Source organism: Triturus cristatus, chromosome 4_1 (genome assembly GCF_964204655.1).
Source record: "Triturus cristatus chromosome 4_1, aTriCri1.1, whole genome shotgun sequence".
Classification (NCBI taxonomy): domain Eukaryota; kingdom Metazoa; phylum Chordata; class Amphibia; order Caudata; family Salamandridae; genus Triturus; species Triturus cristatus.
Window position 1 is genome coordinate 897579238 of NC_140585.1, and position 18809 is coordinate 897598046.

The following is an 18809-nucleotide window of genomic DNA, read 5'->3' on the forward strand; positions in this document are numbered from 1 at the left end:
AGAGTCGGCGGGGACAAGCCTTAGTCTTACTACCAACTAGAGCAATTAACAATTAGTTTCTTGCCTGAACTGTAGGGTGAATAATCAAATCTAAGTTGATTAAAAAATGCCTTGCTGTGTTTTAATTCGCGCTCAAAACCAAAGGCAGGCGAGCGAGGGCCTGCACCAGGAGGAGGTCTTTAAATGAAGCGTGGCGCCTCTGCATTTGTGTGGGTGTTGGATATGGGGCAGCATGAGGAATTCTAAATACAGGAAGGACTTGATGGGATTTTTGGGAGGGGTGATTTGAGAAGAGCTCCAGCATTAAACACCTGAACATTTACTCTTTTGTTTAATCTGCTGCAGTGCATTGTCCTTGGAAGATGTTCATATTCACACTAGAGCCTTTTCCTTTGCTACCCAAGAGCAGCCCCTTCTAATTTGGAGTTTGATAAGGTTCACATTCTCTGAAAAATGGTGGGAATGCTTTCCATGCTTGCAGACGTTTGTTATGGTGTTCCACTAGTTAGCTAAAATGTTTGCTGTATCTCGCGATGTGACTGATGAGAATTATACCTCTATTTGCTATTTGGCAGGGATCAACCAGAATGCCATGCTGTTTTAGACAGAATTGCCTTGTGGGTTTTTTTTGCCATATAATGCAAAACCGAAGGAATAGACCGGTAGAAAGGGAGGTGTGAAAGGTAGAATTAAACCATTAGTTTTAAACAGGGAGCAAGGCTTTAAGGGCCTCTGCCTTCAGTCTCTTTTGGAACGTTAGTGGTGTTTAGAGATGAAGTGAGGTTACCTTCGCACAGTGAGATTCCAGCTTTCACTTAATTTTTCTAATTTTCACCTTTATGCGATTCCTTTACCGATGCGTAGGATTCTTTCTGGGGAAAAGCAGATCACTGTTTGTTAATATAATACATGTCCGAGGTTCTTTGCTGTTTAATGAGAACTAACATTGTACTTTGGCGCAGCGGGCTGTGGGTGGCCCAAATTCTGTTGGTGCATATATTTCCTTCAGGCTACGCCATCATGGAACCTGGTTTCTTGATTTTACACTGTGATCTTTCCCAGATGTCGGTGAATGATGGTCCAGTTGAAAAAGTTTAATTATTTACCGTGCCAGCCGTGAATATCATTTTAGTTGGGTGCTCAACTGGGAGTGGTGGTTCCGACATTAGGTGCTGCATTTTTACCCATGCTATAATTTGAAACACAGCCAAAAGTTTCACCCCCGTGATTTAAAAAAAAAAAAAAAAATATATATATATATATATATATATATATATATATATATATATATATATATATATATATATATATATATATGATATATATATATAGATATATATATAGATATATATATATATATATATATATATATATATTGCAGCAACCATCCACTGAGATAGGCACCAACTGGCACCGCTGTCTGTGAAAGTCTCAATTAGGCTTCCTCCTACTTGACCAAGGCCCGGAATGTTCTGTTCACCCACTGCTATCCCCTATGAAGCAGCCTTTATCCATTGGAACAGGGCAAGAAGGCAGCTTTGTCTGCAATTTGTTCCCTCATTGAGGAAGATGCTCTGCCTTAATGAAACTAATAGCACACTCAAACATATTAAATCGAGGGCAAGGCGGCGTTCTATATGTATCTTATTGCAAGAAAGGAATCGGAGCTCTGTCCCTTCCTTACCCATTGCATGTTTCATGGTTAGCCAAAGTAGATCTTTTCAAAACCAGTTTGTAAAACACGTTGGCGCGCATTTGTGACATGTATTTCACTGCAAATAGGTGGGTGCTTCTTTTCTTGAGTTTGCAGTCGGTATGTCCTATGATATGGTTTCTGACTGACTCTGACATTGTGTGGCAGCTGCAATCTGTTAAGTGTGCAAACTTGAAATATTTAATAGTGGAAACCAGGAGCCTTCCTCTGGCGGGAATCGGGTTATTTTTGCCTCTTAGTCTTGATCGCAGGAGTTTGAATTGAGCATGGCACAAATTCCGCCCATACCGCGAGATGATGCTGGTCTTGTAGGGATATTGCCATTAGATCCTGCAAACCGATAACCGAGGGTGTTTGGCATGCTCTGCCCCCGTTTCATAGCATACCTTGGCCACCTGTTTAACTTTTTATGGGGGTGATGTTGACTATAGGATGTTGCCAGGCAGTCAGCGTGCTCAAGGTTTGACATTCAAACCCTACCCTAATGTCGCCTGGGCTGCCGGCGCCGCTGGTCTGTCATTCTGAGGTGTCGGCTACCAGAGCAGCAGTGGGAAAGTCATCTCAGCGCAACACGAGCCTTGTTTCTTTGGGTCATAAGTGTTTGTAATGTGGAGTGGAATCAATTAGCAATAGTAACCGAGGTCGACACATCTTCCTGCCCTGTAGTCTCTAGACAGACTATTAATAGTTACACCGCGGAGGCATCGGAAAGGGAAGGTAGCAGCACAAGGGGGCAACATTTCTTAAATGGGGTCAGCCACTTGCAGCACCCTCTAACTCAATTTTACAGTCGCAAAATTCTTTCATTAGCACGTCTTTCAGCCCTGTGGAATCCTCCGAGATTGGACTGGAATATTAATAATGTGCTGTTCTGTTCGTGGTGATACATCTAATTGAATTCGGAGGTAATTAATCTAACTTTCCTTCTGGCTAGATCAGAGCAGGCTGCTCCTCTCCTGCAAATTCCTCCCTCACCACAACTGCTTCCCTCATATCTTGACCATCCCCCAAACCCATGGCAGAACTGGCCATGCCTGGAATGCGGGACAGGTTGCCTATTCCCAACTGCTTCATTTTAAAAAAAATTCTGGGCTCCTATCCCATGAAAGGCCTGCTCCTCCCTTTTATTTTCTACCTCTTAGTTTATGAAAGGCAGGGTCGTGGCTTCAATCGCCGTGACCACTGTCAGCTAGGGCAGGTACTGTATGGTTTTGAGTACCTGCTGTTCTTTAGTTTGAGAGTGAGTACCTGCACTTTTCAGCGCTACTGCAATACATTTAATGAGTGTTCCGGCATTTCTCAGGAGCAAAACGGTATTCTGAATATTGTCTACCTGCACTTCTATTTTTCCATTTGAAGGATTGACCAGGACTGTTCCAGGTGGTTGGTGAGGAGACGGAGAAGCGTATGAATAGAGGTCTGAAATTCAACACCTTTCAGGTCCCGGTGCAGATGCTGGAGAGAGTAGCAGCAAGCTTCCGCTCTGGATGAAAGAGCAGTGGTTCTTTGACAGGCCCTTAGTGCTTATATTCCAACAAATGGTACAACAGGTACATTTTTTGACAAAGCTTCTTGTGCCTTTGGACCATCCTTGTTGGTGAATGGCAAAAGTTTACTTTTAGAGGTCTGAATCCTCATATAGCTAGGCCGCGTGTTGGAAAATTAGATGACTTGATTCCCATCTGAATGTACACAATGACCTTCAATAGCTAGGTGCATTCCTTCGGGGTTGCCTTCTCTTGGCAGAAACAGAACGCCCATTAGCAGAGCAGACCTCGCGGTGCCAGTATGTGACACTTGTTTGTGCTCCTTTCTTGCAGGTGTGGTCCAATTGTGAAGAGAAGCCGGTGGAGGAGGTTGTCACAGTTGTTGAAGAGAAGGAGCGTGTTACTAACTACAAGCATGTATTAGTAACAGAGGTCACTGATGACATGCATTTCTACATTCAGGACGTAGAGACTGGTAAGCACCTCTCTTTAACTAAGATGCCACATGCCATTTGTGGTTGGGGAGGGTACCCCGTTACTGAGCATAGTTTAACTTTGTGCTGCATTTTCTGCTTCCTTCCCACATATATCCTTGCTTTACAGAAAAGAACAATGTGTGTTTGTGAGCGTTTTGGTCGTCAGAACATGACCTGTTAATTGGCTTTCTCCTGTTTTAGACTGGCCTATATTCTGAAGACGCCCAAGAGTTATGCCCCTTAAAATCTAAAAATGTTGCTTCCTTGCCAGGAAATTATTAGAGCCCAAGTGACCCCATTACACTTTAAAAGGGCAACTTGGTTGCACATGCTTTCTGTTCTCTGGGTGGCTGGGTTTGCCTCGAATTGTTCCCATCTTCAACCTACACCTCGTTCCTGTTAAAGCCCTACTGCTTTTGAAAGGCCCGACTTAACACTTATACATCTTGGCTGCGATTTCTCCATTGTGATCTTGTGGTGAAATTAAAATGTCAGGCCTGCTGAGAGAAGTGCATTGTGTTCCGGCAATAGTCTACTCTAGATCTCACAACCAAAGTTTTGTGAGTAATCAGTATTCATAGCTCAAAACAATGTTTACACAATAGAATCTTCTAGAAGGTCCTCCTTTTTGTTGTAATCTTTACAAACCCATGGTTTAGTGTTACACCCTGAACATTTACAGTCTACAAAATGAAATGTGAAGGAGTGCCTAGAACATATTAGCCCTGATCCACTCTCTTGTGGAACAGCCCCAGGCAATCGTAAACCACAAACCATAGTCCAGAAATGCTTCCCACTGGCCCTAAAGATCAATTCTAGCGACTCCATGTCAATAAGCCAACCTACGCCCACCACCTCACCTCTCAACATGTACACGTGCTGGGAAATTATATGACATTACCAGCATTTTACTGAAACGGAATCATGGCAAACATGTTAAGATAATGAAAACCCAACACTCTATCACATGTGAGAAACTACAACAGAAGAAAAGTATGCACGTTATTTTAAATCTTATATGGATCAAAGTAGTGCCCAGCAGATGATGATTCAGGTGCAAGAGAAAGGGAATAAAAAGACCAGAAGGTCTTCCACGTTTCGCCTGCATGATCTCTAGAAGATGGCCTGGCACTGACCTGTAAATAATGACAAACTGCCGATGCAAATCTAGCCTTTCGAGGGTGTGGGGCCTGATGCCCCTTGACCTAAGTGAGCTGGTCCGCTTACTGGTGGGAAGTCGTACCAAAGCAGCAGTTAACGTCTGATGTCAAAAGTTGACATGGCATTGGTTGTCCATATCACACAACCACTCTTTCCCTTTTAAAGGATCTCTCCTGGTTCTCGGTCAACAACTAGTAGACTATAAATGTTGGCATTAATCTTGGAAATTGCAGTTAATATTGAATGCTCGCTTGTAGGGGTATCTTAATTCACATCTTGTGTTGTCGTCATTAAATCCCAAGCATCCTTTTTATTTTGCGCCTGGATACATATTGAGGTTTCAAGTGTGTGGTGAGCATAGTGTCACTGTCTGCTCTTTAGCCTTGTAAATACATGCAAGTATCTGGCACTTCCTGAAGCTCAATTTAGTATTCTGCAATGATGGAGGCTACTCTGTATTGTTACTAATATTCTGAAAAAAGTAATTTTGATTTATGCATAGGTGCTGGCTGCAGTGCTTCATTCATGCAACTGCCTACGCGAGTTCTCATGAGTCCACGGCATACTGCCATTCTTCAGACATGTACTTAGCACTGTTTCCATTGCACAATGTATCTTGTGCCACACCTATTGTACACAGCAACTGTGAAACCTGCCATTGGTTACCGCCTCATCTTTTTGCAGTGATAGAATGTAGGGAGTTGTTGGGGGAAAATACTCGCAATAGCGAAAGAAGCTGCAATCATGGAACACTCCACAGCAGTAATCATTTTTGCATTCCAGCACAAGGTCTGTTGTGAGTTTGTAGTGCCTCCTAAATGGACAGTTTACAGGGCTTTGAATTCTCTGCGAAGGGTTTTAGGGAACAGGAAATGTTGGCGCTCAGGCAGGTTAACAGTAGGGTATAGAGAGAAAACAAAGAACAGAAGCTTCACGGTACAAACCGGTCAGGGGAAGACCCAAAACCCCAGTGTGAGGTGTGGGCTAGAAACCCATACCAAAACAATTTATAAACAAATCCTGCGCACACGTTTAGGAATAAAGAGACATTAACAATAAAGAGAATCAGGAGTAAGTCAGCATTGATGGTTCCCGAAATGTTTGTTTAATACAAGTTTGAGATTTATCAGAGCACAAACGGCAGCTGACACGTGTTTCGTCTACAGGTAGTGGCCTATGACTCTATGCGCATGCGCATTTCGGCATCGAGGCACCAACGATCCGGACAAGCCTACACTAGGCTACCTTAACATGGACGCACCCGCCCGTGTGATTCCTATCAGCTTCTTTTCTGAAACAGACCACTTTTAATTTCGAATCCTTGGAATCTTCACCGTTACTTCGATACTTGAACGATTTGCCTCCATCAGCCATGAAGGGTCACAGGTCACTACCTGTAGACGAAACACGTGTCGGCTGGAGTCTACAGGGCTTGTTGTCTGCCTTAGGGAGTTCTACGGGGCTGCGCTTGTCAGGTGTCAGTTCTCCTTTTAGTAAAGTTTGGCATCTTCTTGCCAATGATATTGGAATACCGCTCTTCCTGTTGGTCGTTGACCAGTTTTTCTTTGAAGGACAACAGTCCAGAGTTGGTGCTGCTGAGACTGACAATATGGAACAAACCATCTGCATTATCATCCAGCCACATGTTTTTACAGATTGGTCATATCTTTTTTGCGATGGTGTATCCTAATTAATCTATTCCTGAGACTGCCATGTTCTGTGATCAAGTACAACTCACAAGCAAGCATCTTAATATTGTGATTTTATGTCTTATCGAACCGAGCCCACGAGTTTTGTCATACCTAGTCAGGGTAAAAGTGCATTTGAACAAAATCACAAATAAACAACACATAATGTTGCATGAGTGCTTGGAAGAATGAGGTGATGAAAGAAGCATGGGAGCTTCCTTCTGCTTGGTAGACCTAGGGTTAGTACACTTATTTATCACCTGGGCTTGTTTCTCTAAGAAAAGAGTGTTTTACGTGGAAAGGGTTTATTTATTTATTTTGTGTTTTATAGAGCGCGAACTTGACCCGTTAGGGTACCAGAGCGCTTTACAGGATTACATTTGTATAACAAGAACTTAGGAAGGGGGTGGAAACATTTGGGATAAAACAAGTATATACATTTTACAAGAGCGAGCGGTCCAGGAGTCTACGGTGAGATGCCTGGAGGTGTCGGGTGGATAGCATCAGTTTAATCCAAGGTGTGGCTGTAATGGGGTCTAAAACAAGTCACTGAGGTGAATGCAGTGCAGGACTTAAGAAAGGAATTTGCCCATTAGGAAGGTTTTGGCCTCCCTTTTAAAGCGTGCCAGAGACGGAATTTTTCTGATGACAGGCGGGAGTGAGTTCCATATTCTTGGTACAGCCCCGGAGAAAGCCCGATTGTACGTTTTTTTTCTTTCGCAAGTGCAGAGGCTGGAGCAGGAGGTCTGACGGACCGGGAGGTTCTGGCTCCTCCAGATACCACAAGTTTCTGGGCGAGAAATGCAGGGGATTTAGTGAATAGAGCCTTGTGAGTGATGCAAGCCAGTTTAAGTTAGATTCTGGCCTTGAGAGGAAGCCAGTTCAGAGCTTTCAGGTATGGTGAAATGTTGTTGAATTTCTTTGAGCCTGTTAGGAGTATGGCCGCAGCATTAAGGCAGGGTTTTAAGGGGGCCAGGTAGATCTTGGGGAGGTCCGAGAGAGTAGAGCATTCATATTCGAGTCTGGAGATGCCTGGACTGCCATTTTACAGTCGGGAGCGTCTAGGAAAGGTTTCAGTTTTCTTAGATGGCTCAGGTGAAATCTGGCGCTTTTGGCCATCGAGTTGATTTGGCCACACATATTCAAACTGCAGTCTAGAGTTATTCCAAGGGATTTGGCAGAGTCCACTATGGTCGGTGGGCAGTTTAAATCTGTGATTGCTTTAGTTCATTCCTGAATGTCTGGCTTGTTTTTGGGCGAGGTGATTAGAAGAAATTCTGTTTTCTTGTGTGTTAAGTTTGAGCTGGGTAGAGGTGAGCCATTGGACAGACAACTTCAAGACCTCATTCAGGGAAAAGATCTCCTCTGGAGAAGAGATTTTGATGTAGATCTGGGTGTCGTCGGCATACATATAGTAGTAGAAATTGGTGGTGCTTAGTACTTCTGCTAGCAGTTCAAGGTAAAGATTAAAAAGGTATTCAGCAAATGGAAGCGGTTTAGGATAGATCCTTTTGTGCACTAATCACCGATATTCGATTGAAATTCCAAACTATTCTTGCGCTCTACTCTCAGTGGTAAACCGCTCAAAAAACCACCCTCAATAATGAAACATATAGAATGAGAGGAGTGCATAAATCTGAAATAACTTTCAATGATAAAATATCATGTATGCAAGTCCATTGATCAAAGATATCCAAAGTTCTGTTTATTTGTCAAAATTCATTTATTTTCCAAAGCTCATTCGCTTATTCTTCATTAAGTTGCAAATCAAATCATCATATCTTTATATTCAAAAGTTCTTAGTATTCACAGGCACAGCCTACGCGTTTCGTCCTTTAACATAGGACTTCATCAGGGCTGTGAAAAAGAAAAAAAGTATATACACTAATCAGTTACTTCTTCTATTAATGTTTTTAAGCATTCCAATTTATCATAATATCAACCTGCCTATTTCCATTCTAAATTAATGCACGTCGCATACGGGTGAAAAAAAAAGTAGGGAAACAGAATTCAAATCATGATCCACAATACACAAAGCTCGAGATAAGTCAGCATGTACATGACAATATAATGACTAACACTTCAAATCTATTTCATTAGATTCATTTGTTCCAATGATTAAGAACAGGTTGGCCATTCCACCTTGCCTATATCAAATATTGATATACCACATTTAACCCGCTATAAATCAATGAAATATATATTCTGTTACCTTAAATCTATTATAATCCACAATTGAGTTTTGATTTTTCCCAATCTCTCTTGTATTCACCTTCTTGATTAATAATTTTCTTGGCTTCCCAAACACTAAAAACAAATTATACCAATGTTGGCCGCTGCCTTTTGTAAGATGTAACCAAGTTAAAAACTTAAACCACACCTCTACATACATCCTTCTGGTATTTTGATTTCTCTCATCAAATTTACTCAAATTTATTATTCAAACTGGATTCTTTGGCGGCATTAAAACTATGGGCCCTACAAAAGGTCAAAAGTATCATTACCCTAATTACATGCATTTTATCTCAACTTATCCGAAAAACCTATTACACCATTATAATAGGTTTCTTGGATAAGTTGAGAAATCAAAAGACCAAAAGGAGGTATGTAGAGGTGTGGTTTAAGTTTTTAACTTGGTTACATCTTACAAAAGGGGAGCGGACAAGTTGCTGTTGATTAGGAATCTCTGAGAGCGGTTCTGTAGGAATGACCTAAACCATTCAAGAACAGGGCCATCCAGTCCCATCCTGAGTTTGAGGCGTCGAGGAGTATTTCGTGGTTGACCTTGTCGAAAGCTGAGGATAGGTCTAAGAGGATTAGGAGACAGGTTTTGCCTTGGTCAAGGGCTTGGAGGGCCTCATCCACGATGTGGAGAATGGTGGTTTCAGTGCTGTGCCCAGGCCTGAATCCAGATTGGAAGTCGCCTAGCAGGTGGAAGTTGGTGATGTTGGCTCAATTGCTGTTGCACACATTTCTCCAGAACTTTGGTAAGGAGTGGGATATTGGATATAGGTCTAAAGTTGTCTGGGGAGGCAGGGTTCAGCTTAGGTTTTTTAAAATGGGGATGACTTGACCGGCTTTTAGGGAGTCGGGTATCGACCCCTGAAGGTGGGAGGCGTTGATTATTGCCGTCTAACTAGGAATGATAGATTGAGAGGTGGTGGCTTAGCAGTTGGAGGGGAGTGGGTCATTAAAGTGGTTGTTTGGGTTTAAGGAGGCTAGAATTTTCGAGACGGAACAGTCGCCATAAAGTTTGAAGATGGACCAGTGTGCTTGGATTTTGGGTGGTGTCTGGGGAGGCAGCGCGGAGAGATGAAGCAGTTCTGGGGGGGGGGGGGGTTGGGAGTAGGTTGCAGATATAAGTTTGTTACTTAGGGCAGTAATTTTATCAGAGAAGTAGGAGGAAAATTCCTCACGTTATTATAGATTTAGGGGTTTCTTCAAAGGTTTTGGCCAGTTTATTGGATTGGTGTTTGACCATTTCGAAGAGCTTGCGAAGCCTGTTCTTGGCGTTCCACAGTTCTGATCTGAAGAATTCTTTTTTCGACTTGAGGATGTTCCTATTATAGATATTTCTGGTCTGGTGGAGAAGTTTCAAATGGGTGGCTGAAGGGTGCTGTCTCCAGATTCTTTCTGCCTGCCGGAGGGTTCTCCGTTCGTCGTTGAGGGATCCATTGAATCAGGGGTTTCGGTCTTTGATTTGGATTCTTTTTAGTTTCAGCGGCACAAGATCATCCAGTATGTTTGATATAGTCATGGTATAGTGTTCTGTGAGTTTGTTGACCGGGGGTTGGGGGGGAGGGTCAGTCTCGCAGCGTGCAGCCAGTTCCCCAGGATCAAGGTTCTTGGTGTCTCTGATCCAACGTTTAAGAATCACAGGTTGCGGTGTCCATGTCTTGTGGGTGCCAGGTAAAAGGAAAGTAATAGTGTGGTGGTCAGACCAGTCGCATGGGTCTATAGAGATGAGCTCGACCGCTGATTCCTTAGCAATGATCCAGTCTAGAGTGGCGCCTTTTGAGTGTGTTGGGAGTGTGCAGGCTTGGATAAGAGCTTGGTTGGCTAAGAAGTCTTTGATGGCGTTGACTTGAGGGTCCTTGAGGTCGTTCCAGTGCAGATTGAAGTCACCAAAGAAAATGTCTTTAGAATTGGAGGAGACCTTGACTGTGATGATTTCCATCAGGTGGTCAGTGAAGGTGTCATTCATGCCTGGGGGGTGGTAAAAGATGTGCAGTCTGCACAGTTGGGTGGCGTTGCTGCATATGAAGTGTGCAAGGTATTCGCAGGAGTCTGTGGGATCTGCCAGAAGTTCAGTTACGAGGAGATTAGAGCGGTTGATGCAGGCAATGCCTCCCCCTTTTATATTTGATTGCCTGTCCAGCCTTGCGATATAGTTAGGAGGGACTAAGATGTCTAGGCAGGGAGATGAGGATTCATTGAGCCAGGATTCTGTCAGGATTGCCAAGTCAGATTTTTGCCTCAGTATGAGATCGGCAACATCAGCGGCATGTTTTACTGCTGACCGACAGTTAATTAAGAGGCCAGTCAGAAGAGAGTCGGGTGTGTGTCGTGAGATGGGCGGAAATGGGTACTAGCACTAGGTTGTTATTATTAACTCCTCTGTTGCGGAGAGTAGCTGAGCTGTTAGGGTTGATTGCAACCGTATGAATAGCGTGTTAGTCATTAGAGTCCAGTGAATTTGGGGTTTCAGGGGAAGATTCGCATGTAAGGAGGAGGGCTAGAATTTCCTCCTCCGAGAGGTCTAGTGGATTTTGGTTACAGGGGCAGATTTGTAGGTGAGAAGGAGGGCTAGAATGTCCTCCTCAGAGAGGTGGCAGGAATGTTGGCGAGGGCGAAGGTGTCTCAAGGATAGTGGTAACGGGAGGGCTCCTCGGTGAGAGGGGGGAGTAGAGTTCTGCGGGAGATTGAAGTTCGAGAATGTGAGTTCGGTGAGGTGAAGGATGTTAAGTTCCAGAATGGATTTATGGATGCTCTGAGTTAGTTTGACTGCTCTGTGGTGCAGTATTTCAACATCCATAAATGAGGGAAGAGCTTGTGGGTAGGAGGTCAAGGGTTTGGGAACTGTTCTGTTGGCAAGCCCTGGTAACTTGGTAGTCTACATGTGTCATGAACCTTTAGAGGAGTGTTATGTGAGTGGCTAGGCGCGCTTGGCGGATTGGTCGAGGGATCATTGGGGCGGGTGTTTGCTACCCTGCAGGTGTCTGGCATATGAGTCACTATGTAGTTGGGGGGTGGGCACTGGTTAGGGGGGGCGGTGGCAAGATCCCCTTGATGAATGGTGGAGGTTGTAGGAGAATCCCTAGTAGCAACATGGGAGGCATTGCCTAGCGAGCCGTTTGGAGTGGGGAATGGTAAGAGTTGGGTTGGTCTAGCCCGCACCTTTGGAGGGGAGGGGTGGGGGGGGCGAGGGGGAGTGGTTGGGTCTTTGGTGGAGCGAAGCAAGAGGCTTTTATCCTTACCCATTGGGCTGCATTGAACGGAGCGCGGGAGGGTGTCAGGTGGTGAAGGTTGGTGTGGGGGAAGCGTGGAAGGATGAGGATCGTGCACATGTTTTTTGAGGAGGGTGAAAAAGTCCGCAAATTTATTGAGGTCTTTGGTTGGAGCTTGGATCAGGACGATGCCGTTTTTGTATAAGGTGATGGTAAGGTCAGCTCGCAAGTTTGAGGAGGGCGCGATCGTGAGCTTGGTGCCGTATGGAATGTTCCTAGTTCAAGTACATTAAGGAGGTTCAAGATGGTTTCTTGCCATAGGGATGTTTTTCTAGAGTAGAATATGAGATCATAAATGGTTGTGCCCTCGTCAGTGCTATATCGTAGGTCAAAGATCAGGGTCTCGGCGTGTCTTTTCAGAATGGAGTGCTTGAAGGTTTTAGCAGTGGTTTTGGAGATATTTGGAGGATGAACAACGGTGTAGGAGTTGTCCCTTGTTGAGGTCAGGCTAAGCCCTGCCATACTGGCGAGAGAGGATAAACTTGAGGGCCAGGAGAGAGCTAAGGGAGGTTGCAGGTGTGGTTCCAGCAGTGATGGTCCCTCCTGTGGGGTATAGACAAGGAGAATTACAGTGATGCAGGGCTCTGGCAGTGAAGGATACTGCTTCAGGGCATAGACGGGCAGTCCGCAGAGTAACAAACTGCTGGGTATTGAAACTGCTGGGTATCCATGCAACCATATCTGGAGATTAAGCCTCATGCCTTTACTTGACTCAGACTTCCAGGCTGGTCCAAGAAGAGTTTCCCACTGCCCTAGCTTCATTGGTGGTGCTGCCCCTACCTACTTGGTACAAAGCGGACTGTTGACGTTCCTGGGCAGGAGAGGAATCTCGCCCCCATGAGTGCAGAGAATGATCACAAATCGGAACAGTTGTTCCTTAGGCAAGCCAAATTCCTATCCAGAAAAGGTTCCTCTCTTTCGGCCAGTCATCTGGGAAGACTGATTTAGGGGCTTCCAGGGAGTAATGGACGTCAATTATGTTAACTGGAGAAGTTTATCAGTGATGCCATTGGGCCTCAGTTCTAATTTTACACCAGATTGAAAACTAAGCACACCCTTTCAGATGTAGGCTGAAAACTAAGTATCACACATAATAACAATCAGTAAATATTTGTCCACATATTTTTTTCTTCTAAAAAGCAAAGTTACTTGAATGCACACATTGGTAAATGCTACCCTTAAAATAGCAAATATGTACAGAATAATCCACTGGCAAAACAGTATACCAAATAATGAGCATGTTATGGGTAGGACTAACAATTTAAATCCTCTCCTAAAAGGACCCTCGCAGATTGTGGGGGTGAAAATCCCAGAGGGGAATTAACACCTGAGCCCTAGTCCATTTCGCTTCCTGTGTTTCTATTGAATTTGTGTCCACAGGCCTTTGCATGTGAACATATCACTACCCCTGTGCAGCCCTGTTGCAAAATATATATGTTGCTTTCCCCAATGAAAACAGTGAAGCCTACAGGTTGGGTCAGAACATTAACAAGGTTCACGAAATGTCTGCTTTTCATCCACAAGTGACTACAAGCTTTGTCATTACCATCAAGCCTCTGCCTAGGTAGACCAAACAGATTGTCAGGCAGGCCAAAATCGGCGGAGACGGCGAGAGGCACACAGGTGACACAGGCCAGATGCACCGAGAGAACCCTCTCAAGTGTCCCTCACTGATCTTATGGGATCTTACCCTACCTACTAAGGGAAGGTCTACTCCCTTCATTTATCCGGGCGCACCGAAATTTTCGGGCCACTGAAGATGCAACATTCTCACTCGGTCCTGACGATGTGCCCTGGCTCTCCCCCTGAGACCATTAAAGCACGAAACATGTTGACCAGAACATATGCCTACTAGGGACATATAGTTACCCAGCTACCAAGGGACATAATACCCCTTAAAGCAGCATCATACACTTTGTTTTAATAATGACAGAGGGATCACCTTAATAAAAAGTAATCACTCTCCCTCCAGCCATTTTTTTAATACACCTTCTATGATTTTACTGCCTCTTACACTCACGCACCCATACAGCTTCATCAAAAGATCTCCGAAAAAGAGACCCTTCGGGGAACCCGTAGGGCATTGCAGCGCCAGCCCGATGAGTATCAAAACCCCAATGATGCAGCATGACATCCTTCGGGGTGTGTGAGGGCATCAAGAGGAGGACACACTGCCACCCACAATTAGAGTAGCACACGACAAGAGTACCTCTTACTTACTTTATCTCTCTCTACTTAGGAACTGTGACTCCCTTTTGATATAAGACTATATCTGCCTTAAACATTGACAGAAAATCTGTGCCCCGGGAAAAAACAAAACTATAGCCAAGCTTAAGATACCTTGTAACGGGACCTGCAGTTCTCTATGGCTCTCCTTTGGTGAATATGGCACGTTCCCTGCTGACGAGAGGCAACTACCTCGAAACACGTGTCCAGGGATGGCACTTATTTAACACTCGTAGCATAGGTGTACTCGCCGCTGCTACTTCATTGTCCAGAATCCTATGGGGCTACTTGCTAGTATGACGAGCGGTGTGCGACCCACTTAATGGTTGAATATGGCACGTTAGTCCGCATGCGTTTACAACGCACGCCATGACAACGCGGTTGTTACAACAACTGCGTTGTTACATCCCATACCTTTACAATGCAAGTCGGAACAGCTACTTTCTGTAGGGGACGCTTGATGTTGGAATAGTATAATTTACTATTCCAACTCCAGTGTGTGCAACAGTAGGGAAGGTGTTTGATTTTAAATCCAACACCTTCTTCCCCCTACAAAGCAAGTCGTTGTTCCGACTTGCGTTGTAATGGTATGCGATGTAACAATGCGGTCGTTGTAACGACCGTGTTGTAGTGGCATGCATGGTAAACGCTGTTTACCTCCTTTGGTTACTTGATTGCCCAGCAATACTTAATGACACTCCACAAAGGGGTCAGCCTCCTCAAAGTTATTGATAAAAGTTAAGCCCTGGAGAACAGGTTTTATAAAATTGCTCTGCTCCATCGTGGGCCCTGCCTGCTCCCTCCTGGATAACCTGAGCCAGGTATTTCTCCCTGTCGTATGGCAGACTGCGGCATGCTGCTGCCGTTTTGCTGCTACCCTGAGTGGTTTGTGGGGGTTCCTTGGTCACTGGGGGAAATTGGTGAGGATCCTTTAAAAGACCCAAGTCCACAACTTCTGCGTATATCATGATGCGGTTTGGAGCATTTTACTCCGTACAGCAGCCCCTCCAAATGGCCACAATTCTTTTATCCTTTTCTAAATGGTGTCATCTTGCAGTGTACGCTTCCAGTACAACTTCTACATGGCAACTTGCCCTCTTTCCTCAAGGCAGATGCATCACATACAGCAGGGTTAGGCCCCAAGTCCCCCTGTACAGTGCATTGGACACCAGGCAACTGGGCTGGTGACTGCACAAGACAGGCTGTCTGAGGGTGCAATCAACAATTTCCTTCCTCCAGCAGACAGTTCTTCCTTTCTCAGGCATACTTAAGCTCTCTTTGAATGGTCTTGTCCACGTTTGCATCTGAGATGGAAGCCAGTAATCCTGATCCTGGTTCTAGAGCTCAAGTATTTCTCACCCACACTGCTGTACGTCCTGTTACTAGTCAACGAGGATCCTGGGATACAGACCTATGTTTCTATCCAGTATTTATCCTAGCTTTGCAGATTTAGATGTAGATTATTGACGTTTACCTCTGCAGATGGTTTCATGCAATTCTTGACATTTTGTTTGAACCCCAGACTGATCAGGCTGAAGGTTTGTCAAACTTGGCAGTAAGAGAGGTGGAGCTGGCTGTGACATGATAGGATAATCTGAGACAAAAACACAAGAGTTAAGCCTTCCACTCACCTAGTCCACACAACTGCCTGCAGTAACACCGGTGGGAAAGAATGGGACAAGAAAGTAACTAGGACTGTCCCCATACTTCAAAGGGGGCTCTGTCTCCATCCTTCCTTTCATGGGTACTTAAAAGAACCTCAGTAATTGTTCTACAATTCTTCTCCCTCTCCGCAAGACCGTCCCATTGTGTATGTCATTCATGCATAGGTGATCCAAAATGGAGCGCTGTTCCCATACAGTAAAGCACAGCAGGCAAACACACACACTGCTTACATTAATCCACATGCACCTTATATAAAGTGTCCCCTGCAGACTACTCAGAACAACTTTTTGTGACTGCCCAGAGGCAGCTGACCTCATGCCAAAAGACTGGCAGAGTACAGGTTCCAGGCCATAATCCAGCTTGGAGTTTAAGTAGGTGGGGTCTACATTAGGGAAGCCCCTTCCACAAGAGGCCAGTAAGCAAAAGATGCGAGTCTTCACTGGCTAGTACCTATTTTCCTAAGATCTCCATTGTATGAGTTGTTCCTCCCCTCCGATCTCACTGGTCTCGTAATATTGAGTCCAAATTACAAAGCACCTTCTGCGAAAAATGCTTTTGATCTTTTTTCTAGTTTTTTGTATAATATATGACTAACACTCTTTCTAGGAGTGATCTAATCGTGCACAATACCTGGAGGCACTAACCTGCTCTCCTGTGGTGGTGGTCATTTCCCACACAGGTGTGTACTCTGCCCTGCCTGCTGTGGCCTCTCAAGGCCGTTCCCTCCTGGGCCGTTCCCTTCCACCCAGCTCTGTCTGTGGTGGCTTTGTCTCGAGCACTGCCTGAAAACCCTTTCCTGGGGATTGGTTGGCACACCATCCTCCACCGTACTGCATTCTGTGTCTTTCCATTCACGAGAATTGCCTGATGGGCCACCCCCTAGCACTGCCTATTGGCACCCCCAGCCCCTGAGAAGCTGCTGCTGTGACCTCACCCCCTCTCTGTCTGACCCGCATGGCCTGCTAGGACATCCTCCAGGCACTGCTTCCTGGGACCTCTTTCCCATACGTCCCAGTCGCTTAGGCAGTGGTGCTGTATAAGCCACGGGTGGAGTCGTGAAATTCAGCATGTGCGCTCCGAGCTCATTGTGGGAAAATCATTTTACTGTCGAAGCAGTTATTGTGATGCAAAAGCTGTACATTTTGTTTTACCTCTATTAAATCTGGATGGCCTTTTTCAAATCGGAGGCTGAGCGCCCTCAGCGCGTCACCCATCGATTTTCCGGCTGCAGTTATTCCCAAATAGATTCCCTCCGTGTTCCTTACTGAGCTGCACAACAGCAAAGTCCTTAATGGATTTGATGCGAGCGATGCTTCAGACGGGCACCGTGGGAGAGCTGCCCCTATTAATTGCGCGTGCCCGAGAGTTCGGCGGGGTCTCCGTGGGCGGCGAGTGCGCTCTGCCCTCGTGCTGCTGCGGCCTCGGGGACTCGCGGCGCCTCGCTGGCCTTTACTGCCAGCATCTTTTAAGCAGGGTACTTGTGAGTGTGCCATCGATAAAGCACGTGAGGGCCCTGGTGAAGGGCTCGTGCACCGTCGGACACAGGTCACCTTCCCGTCATTTCACGAGGCTAGGAAGTGGTTGCGCGCTATTTGTTTCAATGTCGCACTTCAGTGTGTGCACCGCCGATGCTGGGTGTGTGGCTCCGACTGCAAGATCAGCTCTGCAATTGGTGTTCCCTTTGTGTACATGTTTATCATCAGAGCAAGGCAGAATAGGGAGATGGAGGGAGGAAAAGAAAGGAAAACAGAAAAAAAAGAGAACGGAGAGATGGAAAAAAACTGACGAGTTGAAGAACCAGAGGCGCAACTAGAGCCACATTTCGGGGGGGGCTGAGCAAAAATTTCGGGGGGGGGGGGCTGAACTTTAAGCAATAGGCAGAGTGGAGCTGCAGGGGCTCTTAGAAGGGGTGAAACAACAGCGAGGCCTCATTAACATGCAAATGGTCTTTTAAAGACCTGTGAAGTGCTCGGGTGCGGCTGCTTTTTTGCCCGGGAAGCTGTCTCATCCCGGGCTGCCACATACGAGGGGTGGGGGGGGGGGGCTGAAGCCCTGTGAGTCCAATGGGTGTTGCGCGCCTGTGAAGAACAAGCATTGGCATAGCCAATAGGTCTCGCCTTTGGGACCTTATAAGTGTTTAGCCATGCAACGGTTGATGTTGTTGCACCAAAGATATTGTGCTGCATAACTAAATACTTATAAGGTCCCAAAAGCGAGACATATTGGCTATGCCAATGCTTGTTTTTCTTGATGACGGTAGGAGTCAAAGTCCCAGAAGTAACAAAACAGACAAACAATCTCACACCTCACATTGAAGAACTTCAGATATCGAAATTAACCCACAGAAGTGTTGTCTTGGAGAAGGAACCATTCAAATTTCAGAGTTGAGCCATTCTTTTGGCGAAACCATGCTCTTACCCCAGTTCTAGAAAATCATCCAGACTGTGTCCTGGTGATGTGGGCCGACAAGGATACATACAGTTCCAATTGCTTTACTGTCATCCAACAACTAACACTTTATGCTATACTGAGCTGCATCATGGAAAAGGGAGTAAAAGACATTACGCAAAATGTCTCCCTTTAAGGACAGTCAGCAATTGTATTTGTCCTAATACCCTAAATAGAAATAAGTGTCAGAAGATAAATTGAGCAGCGCTGGGTACTGGAATAACTTTGTATAGACTTTATCAACCTTAGAAGTAAAAACTCAGCTAAAAACTGCAAGGGATCAAACTTGTACCCTGTAGTGTACATACATTAAGTGCAAACCCACTGAGCATTTCACTAGGACTGTAGCTTGAAACAAGGAGCTAGCACAAGGATCTCTGCAACAAACTAATGATCCAATTACCTGCAGATTACATGCAGTGCTCTACAGCAATCAA

General features: G+C 45.1%; 1 protein-coding gene across 2 annotated transcripts in view; it reads left to right on the top strand.

The window, feature by feature from the left end:
- Window positions 1-18809, top strand: part of SND1 (staphylococcal nuclease and tudor domain containing 1) — a 2043911-nt gene that overhangs the window by 1728990 nt on the left and 296112 nt on the right. For both annotated transcript variants that reach the window (XM_085653683.1, XM_085653684.1), the window contains exon 18: window positions 3535-3676. In XM_085653683.1, coding sequence (XP_085509809.1) covers window positions 3535-3676 — 142 coding nt within the window. The remainder of the gene's footprint in view (window positions 1-3534; window positions 3677-18809) is intronic.